Source organism: Stigmatopora argus, chromosome 21 (genome assembly GCF_051989625.1).
Source record: "Stigmatopora argus isolate UIUO_Sarg chromosome 21, RoL_Sarg_1.0, whole genome shotgun sequence".
Taxonomy (NCBI): domain Eukaryota; kingdom Metazoa; phylum Chordata; class Actinopteri; order Syngnathiformes; family Syngnathidae; genus Stigmatopora; species Stigmatopora argus.
Window position 1 is genome coordinate 10,133,796 of NC_135407.1, and position 13,133 is coordinate 10,146,928.

General features: G+C 37.6%; 1 protein-coding gene across 4 annotated transcripts in view; it reads right to left on the reverse strand.

The window, feature by feature from the left end:
* Positions 1–439: 439 nt before the first annotated feature.
* Positions 440–13,133, reverse strand: part of LOC144066887 (gonadotropin-releasing hormone II receptor-like) — a 252,259-nt gene continuing 239,565 nt past the window's right edge. For all 4 annotated transcript variants that reach the window (XM_077590296.1, XM_077590295.1, XM_077590294.1 and 1 more), the window contains 2 exons: positions 6,299–6,500; positions 440–4,366 (listed from right to left, as the gene is read on the reverse strand). In XM_077590296.1, the coding sequence (XP_077446422.1) occupies positions 3,939–4,366; positions 6,299–6,500 (630 nt within the window). In that variant the 3' untranslated portion in view covers positions 440–3,938. The remainder of the gene's footprint in view (positions 4,367–6,298; positions 6,501–13,133) is intronic.

Sequence of the window (13,133 nt, forward strand, 5' to 3'; positions counted from 1 at the left end):
CAATTTACAAAACAATCATTTCAACACTTTCTTTGCCAAAACTGCAGTGTTTACAAATCCTGTACAAAAGGCCACACAGCATTTAAACACTTTATAGAATAAACATGTTTGACGACTTTATTTTCTTATAAGAGGAGGACAAAATCTAATGAGTTTTGAGCTTAATTGACAGGGTAACAGGGTTGGTTGTCACAATTTTGACCACGCATTTAAACACAGCTTAACCATTAAAAATTATGTTAAATTTGGTGAAATATTGATTCAACGATGATTGTCTTTTCATGATCCTTAATATATTTTCCTAAAATGCATCAGGCATACGTCGTCAAATTGGAGAATAGCAGGACTTGTGCGATTTTGCATTTCATAACGTTAATTTCTTTCCTATCCAGATACCAATTTTCCCATTTATTTTATTTTTTTTTTTTTTTTTTTGTTCTTTTTTTATTTTTCTTAATCTATAATCCTTATAAAGCGTGATTTATGGATGGATGTGTGTGTGTGTGTTAAGATTCTCTCGCTACGTTTGTCCAAACCGTGCATTGTATAGAGTTGAATTTTTTTATGGTGGCCAGAAACGACTGTCGGATCCTATTAAACAAGTGATTGAATTTCTTTGCCTTCTCTAAGTGTGTAAACTCAATCTTTTATTTGTTAAAGCTGAATGATGTATGGATCGTTGTTTTTACATGATGTGCCTATACACACCGCTGATAGGTCATAAGGTAGGGCGCCTTTCCACGTCATTTACAAACGTCATTTTCGGAAGAATTTACGCCAGCGAGTTTCCAGGTGCTTTTTTCTGTCATGACTTTTCCACTTTGATCCTTTATTGCGATCTGCCCACGTGTGGACTAGCCACTGTGCTTCTCCTTACACAAATAGATTAGCAAAACACAAGCAATAACAACCTCGCCCAAGCAGGTAGGACCAGCGAAGCCTGGCCCTTCTGCTTGTTATCTTATAAATAATGAATGTCGACAAGTATACATCATAATGTTATCCTTAAATTAGGGCAGATTTACAATGTTGCTTCAAAAGAACATATCCAATTTTCAGCTCATCCAGCAAAACATTTAATTTAGTCCAGAAATGAACATCAACATATTTTTCCGACAGCAATTTACTGTCTGAAAACTCCAAATATGCAAATTTGGTGTGCCCACTGGCACTACTGTTTTACTTCCTTGTGATTAATTTTATACGGACACCCTTATACATAACTGAGAGTCCATTGTAAAGTGACAATAAAAAATCTGACAACCCCCATCTATGTTTTTGGCTAAAAGCTAGCAAGCCACTGACTCGCCCGAGAACCTGATTTAAAATTGTAGCTTTGTTCTCATACTGCTTAATGATAATGTATTCACAATTATAAATCTTTTGTTTAAAAGACCAATAAAACAAGAGTAAATATCTTTTTTTTTTCAATTCGCCTTTAAAAAGTAATAATGTAAAGTCAATACAATGTATACTTTTAGATATTGGTATTTCACACCACCATTGTGATGGACTTTTAGCAAGTGTGACAACTGTGGAATATGGAATGTATTTCTCTTGTATTCTTATTTTTTATTCTTAACATTAGCATCTAGAATAGAATTTTAGTTACACCTACTGGTCAAGGCCTGTCATCACTTTGTTTATAGCACCTTCCCTTGTCGTTCCCGCCTAAAGTTTGTCTCTGCCTACCTTGAATAACAGTGCTCGCGCTCCCCTTTTCGGATGTGTATTTGGCAAAGCAGAGCTACCAGATCGACGTGGGCTCTGTCCGTCCGCTCCCCCCCTTTTCGGAAGGGTGGGGGCGAACAAGAGACAAAGAAGCTAGCGAGCCGCGACGGTCGTGGAAAGCAGCCTGCCACGCACCACTCCGAGAAGGCCGACGGAGTCTAAAACTATTACATGCTTGGTCCCTCCTCTGCTTGAAGATTATTTTGATGTTGGGGATTTAGACCTCACAACAACCAACCCCGTTCTACCCTACAACCACTACTGATAATTGGGACATGAATGTACCATTAGAAACTTAATCAAGTAAATATCACAAACAGTACAAATAGCAAATACACAAATAGAAGCATAGACTTATTTAAAAAAAAAAAAGATTTGTCATTTTTTATACAAATTGTGTTTGCGTTGTTGTCACAGAGCAAAAGTGCATACCATACCAGGTATAAGAATAATTATGACGCCTAGAGATTTTCAGCAGCATATCATTGACATCACAATCATTTGAATGACTATAAAGGGTTATTCACAATCAGAATTGGAAAAAAACAACAAAGAAAACATGATTGAAAACGGCTATACAAAAACTGCATTAGAACCCTCTCACTCAGAAGTCAGGAATATTGCTGTTGACACTCATTTGTGCATGGGGTATTGAGTTGTGCAAATTTTTGAATTTTGAAAAAGCAGTATTTTCATTATATTTTGGCCTGCCTGCGTTTTTGTTTTAATTTTCTAAGTGGTGGTCGCACTATGATCAAATGCCATGTCAGTCAGTAAGCATGAAACATGTTCTGGAACCAATTAATTTTGTAAGTAGAGTTAAAATGTTTTTGCATGTTTGTTATTCATTTTAATACATTATTAAATAATTTTCTCATCATTTTCTCTCTTCTTGTTTGTTTCTCACATCTTTAATTTTCTAAGTCAGTGGTGGTTGCACTATGATCAAATGTCAGTCAGTAAGCATGAAACAAGTTCTGGAACCAATTAATTTTGTAAGTAGAGGTCAAATGTTTTTGCATGTTTGTTATTCATTTTAATACATTATTAAATAATTTTCTCATCATTTTCTCTCTTTTTGTTTGTTTCTCACATCTTTGTACAAAATTTGGACACTGATCATTTTTAAAGGGTTTTGTTGGTAGTTTTTTTGGTAGGTTTTTTTAGCACCATGGAACAAATGAGAGAATTTACATATATATGAAATACTACTATGTACGAAAAATCCAATTTAAGAAACAAGTTCTGGAACCAATTAATTTTGTAAGTAGAGGTAAAACTGTAGACAATTTCATCATCAGTAGTCCATAATATCAACAAAAGATTCAGAAAATTGGATGAATGGCATTGTTCTTAAAATAATTTTGCTGTAAAAAGGATTTGTAAATAAACTTTGTGGGAACAATTTGAGCAGTCTTATTAGAAATGATGGTTAGATGAGAATGAGAGGAAAAGCATATTTATAGCTAGAAGAGGAGAAGCAACTTTAATATTTTTGTCAATTCTTAGGACCACCACCTGATGGTGTAGAGTAGAGGTCTCCAAACCGGTCCTGGAGGGTCGCTGTGGGTGCAGGTTTTTGTTCCAACCGATCCAACACAAACAGTTTAACCAATGAGGTTTCTGCTGAAAAAAGAAGCACCTGACTGCAATCCACTGATTGCACTTCTAGGATACCAGATTGGTGGAAAGGTTTCCTCTTACCGGTTGGAACGAAAACCTGCACCCACTGCGGCCCTTTCTGGAATAGTTCTGGTGTAGAGGTTCACTTTCCTGACTTTAGTGGGGGCAGGCGTGCGCTTGATTCCTATGATTGTGAGTGTGGATGGCCGTTTGTCCCTCTGTGTGCCCTACGACTGAGTGCGACCAGTCTATGGTGTAGTCTGCCTTTCACCCGAAGTCAGCTGGGATAGACTCCGGCAACCCCCGCAACCCTTACGAGGATGCGCGGTAGATGAATGAATGAATGAATTCTTACGAATACCCATGGTGTTACAAGAACTAAGTGTTCAAGTACTTTGGCTGACTTTGTATACATTCATTTATATGTGGATACTGCAGCATATTCAGTCATATCTAATAATTCTTCAGGGGATTATTACTTAAAACAGTTACCCAAGCAAATAATGCACTCGCTGTATTCACTTGAGCACTTATCACAGACATTTGAGGTTACCAGGAAATGAATACAATCGCCCAAATTGGAGTTAAGCCTCTAGGTACCCTGGGTTACCACTGTGAGGGTTGGAACTCAGGTCCGACTCCATCTCCCCGGCACCTGCACCGTTTCTGCCTGAAAGCCGGTCCACAGAGCGAGGTGAGTCATTGGCAGAACGTCCGTGGCGGCAGCACGCCATCACGTCCGCCAGGTCAGCCCGGAAGGAAGTAGTGTAGAAGCCATAGATGATTGGGTCGCAGCATGTGTTTAGATTTCCAAAGACAAAGAGTATGTGGTGCACATATTCTGGAGTGTGCTTGATCATGGCTGGTTGAAACCAGTACCAGATCCCCAGAATGTAGTAAGGGGTCCAACAGATGACAAAGGAACTGACAATCACTATTGTCATCTTGAGGGTTTTCATGCGGGCTTTCGGGATCTTATCTTTTCCACTACGTCGCAGACATCGCTCACCATCTAAAGACGTAAGAAATGATCAATTCTTACACAAAATATTTCACTCAACTAAGCTGTTCAGAACAAGTGATCAGGTTTGCGAATTGTTCTAAATACAAGCTGTCAATCTGTGGATTTTTGAAATTTAGATTAGATTAGATTAGATAACTTTATTCATCCAGTATTCGGGAAATTTCACTGTCACAGTAGCAAGAGGGTGAGAATACAGGAAAAGTCATTTTAGACATAAATAAATAGGTAATAAATAAGTAAGTAAATAAGAAATAAGAATGTTGCATGAAATATGTGTATATATATATATATGTATATATATATATATATATATATACATACATACATACACATGGACATATACATATATACACACATATATATAGGTTTATTTATTTATATATATATATATACAACATATACATATATACACATATATATACATATATAGATTTATGTATTATTTATATATATATATATATATATATATATATATATATATATATATATATATATATATATATATATATATATATATATATATATATATATATATATTTATATATACATATAGACATATGTATACATATGGTTTGTCTTAACATTTTGAATGCAAGCTTCAGATACAAGTAGCAGCATTTGGCCAAATTTTAAACCATTGAACATATTTAATTCTGCCTTTAATTTAAATCACAATTTAAATTTCTAAGCAAACAGAAGAGAAATTATGTCATATGTTGACAGATAACACATCATCACATACATAAATTCTCTATCCTCTACACTACAACGTGTCCAAATCAGTCCTCAATGGCCGCTGTGGGTGGTTTTCATTCCAACTGATTAAATTAATCTTTTTTTTTCTTCAGTGTAATCACTTGATTGCCATCAGGCGGTGCTTGTTTCAGAAAAAAAACCTCATTGGTTAAACTGCCTGTTCTGGATCAGTTGGAACAAGAACCTGCACCCTTTGTGAAGTAGTTTGGACACCCTAGCTTGCGCTACAAGAACATCAGAAAAAGCCACACATTGAATTGCAATTATTATAATTTTTAACAGGTTTTTTTTACATTCCATTTACTTATCACTCTATTAAGAAACTGCATTTGAATCTGGGGTGTTGCTAACAGTTTTTCAGAAATGATCAAAATGCAGTTCAGAAAATTGTATTTGTTTGAATACAAGATGATTAGCACTTTTCAAAGGGAAACACCTTTAAACGATCTTTAATTTTAACAAAGATGAAAGACAAAACTTTTTACAATTGCTGCCTTTACTTCTGCGGGTTTTCTCTGGGTACATGCCATTTAGTACTTTAATTGAATTGATTCCTGCGACTAATGAATGCCAGTGAAAATGGTCATTTGTCTATACAATATGTACCCAGAGATTGACCATATCTTCACTATAATCTACACCAGGGGTAGGGAACCTATGGCTCGGGAGCCACATATGGCTCTTTTGATGGGTGCTTATGGCTCTCCGCTAACCTGTGAGGTAAATTATGGAAACTGCTGGTGAGAAAGCGCAGGAATAGGATCTTTACGTTGGTATTATGGCGTTGACACTACCTACAGCGCCTTATAATCATAATATTTTTTTCATTACACTCTTCTGCATTGATATTCTCATTGATACTCATTGATTAGCAACAACGGAACAATGTCGTCAAAAGAATTCAGAGACTTTTTGTACTTTAAAAGTGGTGAAGTGACTAAAAAAGGCACACATTTTCATGTATGTCGACTTTTAAATTCAGAGCATGGCTCTCAAAGATTAACATTTAAAAAGATATGAATTGTTTATGGCTCTCTCCATCAAAAAGGTTCCCGACCCCTGATCTACACACATTTCTTTCTAAATTTTGAAACACATCTTCATTTCTCCCACTTACTATTGTGGGTCTGAATGATTTTTTTAAATGAGCCAACGTTCACACACCTTTGCTCTTGTGCATCTGCCCAGTTATCTTGGTGAGGATGCGTGTGTAGCAGAAGGTCATGACAAGCAGAGGGAAGACATACAGTGTCACAAAGTGAAACATGTTGTATGCCGTCTCCTGCCAGAGATACTGGAAACTCCCGTGGGTCACACATTGAGTGAAGTCCACTCCGTCCGCTTTAATGGCTCGAAAGATGAACAGCTGAGAATGAGAGTGAAAAGATGAGGGATGCCACAAAAACGCTATAGCTCAGGGGTCCCCAACTCTGGTCCTTGAGGCCACCTATCCAGTCTGTTTTCCATATCTTCCACCTCCAACACCCCAGAATCTAAGGATCAACTCATCACCAAACTATCCCGAAGTTTGATTATGATCCTGATTATTTTATTCTTGTGTGTGGGAGGAGGGAGATGTAAAAAAAAAACTGACTCAATAGGTACCCTCAAAAACTGGAGTTGGTGACTCCTGCTTTAGTCGATAGTCGTTTGGTTGTAGTAAACAAATGTGACATTTGTTTATCTCATACAAATGTCAAAGAACTTTGAAATCAACAGTTCTTTGGTCCAGTATTGTGCATTAAATCCCTTAATGCACCACTTAAAGCAACAATGAAAATATGAACCAAAGGGTAGTAAATCACAAGGTGGTATAGAGACCCTCAATATTTCAGGGGATATCCCATTATCAATATAGAGAGACCGATATAAAAAAATATTTAATAATTATTGTTGGGGTTATTCGGGATATTATTATGTGTGCATTTTAAATCATTAATATGTATAGGAGCTTCATCTAATTTGGGACCGAGCAAAAGGACGGAGCCACTTCGAGGACATTTAATTGTTTTCAGGACTATTGACTCGGACAGGACACCACGTTCCAGGCCAAGGACTGTTGATCTGAGTTCGCGATGAAGATCTACAAAGGACTATTAAATTGCTTTGACTTGGATTCCGGCAGATGGCGAAAATCGAACCAACTTCCGAAAATACTCGCATATTGTTTTAAAATACTGTCGCTCGGGTTTTACCATATATGGAATTATTATGCTTATTTGTGCAAATTCTTACGCTGTTGTTTTGGTTTCCGACCTGATATGCAATTGTTGTGGCAGTTGTTTTTTTTACCTTAATGGTGTTATTCAGTTAGCTTATGCAATTGTTTGAATCAGATTACCTTAGATGTTTTGATTGTGCGCGACTAAATGGAGAGAGGAGGATGCCGTTTCTTCAGAATCATCTGGGACAAGGACGAAGTCAGGGTGGATTCTCCTTGCAAGTTTTGTAGCCGGAATATGTCAACGATGTCTCTCTGTTTTAATAAACCTATCAATTATGAACAACCTTTGTTTTAAAACATTAATCAGTTAAACTATGTGTAATATTTGTGAAAGCACCAGGATTGCAGAAATCAGAGAATATTTACTTTTCTTTTCTCCTTTTTTATCATTTCACAATGCATTAGTTTTAAAAAGTGAATATTTACTTATTGCTTCCTTTTTGTGAAATAAAAAAAATAAAAAAATTAAAATATCAATTTAAAAACTGATTTTTTTATAAATATTGTTTGTTAAACATATTACAGTGGTATTGAATTGAATTGAATCTTTTTATTGTTTTTTTAATTTGTATTATATATCCACCGCAGATGCAATATAGTATAATATATCTCAACTTATGAATGCTTTAACATACACAATTTTCAGATTACGAAACACTGTCTGTAAATAGCCCACTTCACAACTCTTTATACTTTCAGGGTGCCATTGCGCACCTATCAGCTCTTGAGATTTGAGCTAAACCAACCTCATCAGAAATCTTATGTTTGAACTGATGTTTGTTTGGTTCGTCGTTGTGACATCATTTTAATAGCTAAAAAAAAATTCTTATACTTTTGCTCTTTTTTGCATACATAAAAACATTTACATATTTATTTCATACATAGTTGGTATACTTTTATCATTTTTTAAAGGGTTTAGGGGCAAAGTATTAAAGATCGTGTAATAAATTATGCTAATTCAATGCAAAGTATGTGTTAGGATTATTAATTAGTCTTTAATAAAACAGATAGACATCATTTGGCATACTCTAGCTACCAACTTGCAAGGAAAATCACTCCCGACTCGTCCTCGTCCAAGATAATTCTAAAGGACCGAATTCATCTCCTGCCAATTTAAGACATTGAATCAAAACAATTACAAGGTTATCTATTCAATCCAATTTCATAAGCGAATAACACAATTAAGGTCAAAAAACAACTGCAACAACAATTGCATATCCGGCGTACCGAGCGACACTATTTCAAAAACAATATGCGAGTAATTTCGGAAGTTGATTCGATTATCGCCATCTGCTCCGGAATCCAAGTCAAAGCAATTTAAGAGTCCTTCGCAGATCTTCATTGCGAACTTGCATCTGGGTAAAGGGTCGAGGTGTATCTCCCAGTAAACAGTCCTTGGAGCCGAGCACCCGGTGAGGTGTTACGTCAACAAGCTGGAGCCAGCTGCCCTGGAGAGTGACCTCGAGCTTGCTCGGTGATACTTAGAATATAGCCCAAATTAAAATATAGCTTCATTACCTATTAATTATTAATGAACATATAATAACATCCCAGAATAACCCCAACAGTATGCTTCTATTTATAAAAATTCCAATTTATGAAACCACTTCTAGAACGAGCACACGTCTCACGTCCACTACCTCCACGGTAAGAGGGGTGAAGATTTTTCCCGAGGTTGGTGTGGGATGTATTGGAGGTTGAGGTGGTGTGACTGGGTGCTGGGATTGGGACTCAAAGCAGGCAAAAAAAGTTGCTTAGGAGTCGCAGGTCGGCCGGTGTATTTGGTGAGGGACCGTATGCGCTGCCAGGCTTAAGGCATGTGCTGACCAACCAGCACCAGTCTTCACAGACATTTTCAACCTGTCACTAGAATAAGCCACCATCTCTGCCAGCTTAAAATCGGCCACCATCATTTTAGCAGTGGCGGGCCGTCAGGGCCTTCAATGCCTTCTCTGCTGGCCTAAGAAATATCTGAATCATATATTATATTTTGGCCATCAATACTTATTAAATAATTCCAAATTGTCTGTTAGCTTCCTTTCATTGCTTTTCTCCCTGGTTGCACTGCTGTGTTTTCATATTAAAGCATTTAAACAATCACATTTCAGTCATTATTTGTTGCCAGGGTCAGAAATCTGCTATAATTTAACGTTCATCATATTTTGGTTTTAACCTTGTAATAGTTCAATTCTAATCTCATTATATCTATATTATTTTTTCTCTCTGAATATTACATTGTATCTCAGTGGCGGTCCGTGCATTTTGGGGTAGCGCCTTCTGCTATCGGAATCAATCCAACCCTCAAAAACTATTTTATGGCTATAAAACCTCTACAGCAGCTACAGCTGCTACACATTAAAAATCATCAATAATAACCTCATACAATTGAAATATTATTTAGGAATATAGCCATATTTTACTCACCAAAAATCCTTTTTAACTGTACACAATATCCATCCTCCTTTCTTTCCTCCTTCTTTTCTATCAGCATCGAAGCTAATGCTGAAAGTTGAGCCTGTCCTGTCGTGTTTCTGACATAGTCCGTCTTGAAAATGGCTTTAAATCAACACAACAATATATTTGCTTGTGCAGCTTGCTCCAAATACAGTTTGGTAGCTCTTTGTAGTTAGCGCACTGAAACTGGCGCACAAAACCTTTTCCCAGCTGTAACAGGCTTGCTAGCTTCGGAGTTGACCGCCCTTTCTTAATGATGTCCATTTTTTTTCTGGAAAAGTCTGTCTGGAAAATAGCTTTGTGAGCAAATCTGCAACCAAATCCATTTGTTTTTGCCTCTGTCGGCCATTGTGGGTGGAGTTTGCGATCTCTGGCTGCCTCACTATGGCTTTGGCCCGCCTACTCTCTATAGCTAGCCAATCATAGTTGGTGAAAGCAATGACGTATCGCAGCCAGCAAAATGGCAATGCCTCCGAAAAAGCATTGTGGGGTTGCCAACTTGAAATCTGATTGGTTAAAAGCAACAGTCTTGTTTAATGCAGCAGAGCCCGTAGAACTGATTGTGAAGGCTTTGAGGCAGATTTCTGATCCTGGCAACAAATAATGGCTGAAATGTGATTGGTTAAATGCTTCAATATGAAAACGCACATCTGGAAGCAGTGCAACCAGGGGGAAAAGCAATGAAAGGAAGCCAACAGACTATTTGGAATAATAAGTATTGATGGACAAAATATGATATATGATTCAGATATTTCTTAGGCCAGCAGAGAAGGCCTTGAAGGCCCTGACGGCCCGCCACTGCTGTATCTATTATTACATTATTACATTTTTTTTACATTATTACATTGTATGACTTCTTGCAATTTCCCACGTCACAACTAACCACTGCTCACGGCACACCAGTGTGCCGTGGCACACTGGTTGAGAAACACCGCTTTATACCAACGGTGAATGTGTGGAGCGAGTGGAGACTTCCTGGGGGTCCAGATATCTGCTGATCTCACTTAGGCAGCAACCACCACAGCACTCGTCAAGAAGCCACAGCAAGGCTACATTTCCTGAGAGTACTCAGAAAAGAGCAACTAAACACCAACCTGCTGGTGACCTTCTACCGGTCAGCCATTAAGAGCATGCTGACCTACGGCGTCATGTTTTGTTGGGGTTTTGCTGTGTGTATGTGTATGTGTGAGTGTATGTGTGTGTATGTGTGTGTATGTGTGTGTATGTGTGTGTATGTGTGTGTATGTGTGTGTATGTGTGTGTATGTGTGTGTATGTGTATGAGTGTGTGTATGTGTGTGTATATGTGTGCGTTTATGTGTGTGTGTGTATGTGTGTGTATGAGTGTGTACGTGTGTGCGTGTATGTGTGTGTGTATGTGTGTATGTGAGTGTATGAGTGTGTGTGTGTCTGTGTGTGTGTTTTCCTCGTGTGTTTTCCTTGTATGTCTTTTCCTTGTGTGTTTTCCATGTGTTTTCCTTGTGTGTTTTCCGTGTGTGTTTTCCTTGTGTGTTTTCCTTGTGTGTTTTCCTTGTGTGTGTTTTCCTTGTGTGTGTTTTCCTTGTGTGTTTTCCTTGTGTGTTTTCCTTGTGTGTGTTTTCCTTGTGTGTGTTTTCCTTGTGTGTGTTTTCCTTGTGTGTGTTTTCCTTGTGTGTGTTTTCCTTGTGTGTGTTTTCCTTGTGTGTGTTTTCCTTGCGTGTGTTTTCCTTGCGTGTGTTTTCCTTGCGTGTGTTTTCCTTGTGTTTTCCTTGTGTGTGTTTTCCTTGTGTATGTTTTCCTTGTGTGTGTTTTCCTTGTGTGTTTTCCTTGTGTGTTTTCCTTGTGTGTGTTTTCCTTGTGTGTGTTTTCCTTGTGTGTGTTTTCCTTGTGTGTGTATTCCTTGTGTGTTTTCCTTGTGTGTGTTTTCCTTGTGTGTGTTTTCATTGTGTGTGTTTTCCTTGTGTAATCAGCCCCTGTCTATGTATTTAAACGCAAGTGTCCTGTGATAACATGTGGGAGTATTACCTTGTGTACCTTTTGTTTCGTTTGGTCGACTTCAAGTAGTAAGTCATGTTTTTCCCTCTTCGTCGGTGTGCGTTCTTCCCCGTTTATTTGTCACTTTTGTACAACATTTTTTGTCATTAAATCCCAAGTTGTGCACTAGCACCTTCTCTTTTTCTGCATCCCGCTTTCTGGGTCCTCTCTCGCCATGCACCCGAGGCGATCATGACATACGCTGTGTCAGTGTGGCACTTAAGCTGCACAGAAGCCAAAAGGAAAAGACTGCAGAAGGTGATCAACACAGCCCATCTACGAATCAGGGCAAAAAGCATGATAAAAGACAATACACATCCCGGCTTCCACCTCTTCAACCTGCTGCCTTCTGGCAGACGCTACAGGACCGTAACAGCCAAGACAAACAGACTCAAGGACAGTTTCTTCCCAAGAGCTGTCACCGTACTCAACTCGATCAATCAAGACATCTTGTACTGCACTAAAACACTATAGGCTGTTAACCACTTTACGTGGCCACTTATTCATGTTGACTACGACTTATTCATTATGTTGACTCCTGATTTAATTGTTACATATTTATTAAATATTTATTATTATTTGTTTGTTCATTTGTTAGTTTGTTTGTTTGTTGTTGTTATTCATGCACTTCCCTTCTTATTTATGTTATTTAGTACTTGTTATGTGACTACTTACTTAATACTTATTACTTGTGTAGTGATTCTTCATTTATTGTTTAGTGTTATTATTTATTGATTATTTATTTGTTTTTGTTTTTTGTTTGTGTTTGTGTTGGGTTTATTCTGGGATGTTAATATATGAAGCTATAAATTAATTTGTGCTTTATGTTGGGACCAAGTAAGCACAAGGACACATCCCCCGCAGCTGCTTTCGAGGCCAGTTAATTGTTTTCAGGACTATTGACAGAACAGGACACCTTGTACCAGGCCGAGACTGTTGATCTGAGTTGGCAATGAAGATCTACAAGGGACTTTTAAATTGCTTTGACTTGGATTCCGGCAGATGGGGATAATCGCATTATTGTTTAAAAATACGGTCGCTCTGTTCACCTTATAAAGAAATTATATGCTTATTCGTGCAAAATCTTACGCAGTTGTTTTGGTTTCTGATCTAATATGAGCAGTTGTTTTTTTACCTTAATGGTGTTATTCGGTTAGCTTATGCAATTGTTTGAATCAGATTACCTTTAATGTTTTGATTATGCACTGACTAAATTGACAGAGGAAGATGCCGTTTCTTTAGAATCCTCTTGAACGAAAGCGAGTTGGGAGTGATTTTCCTTGCAAGTTGTAGCCAGCGTATGTTAAAG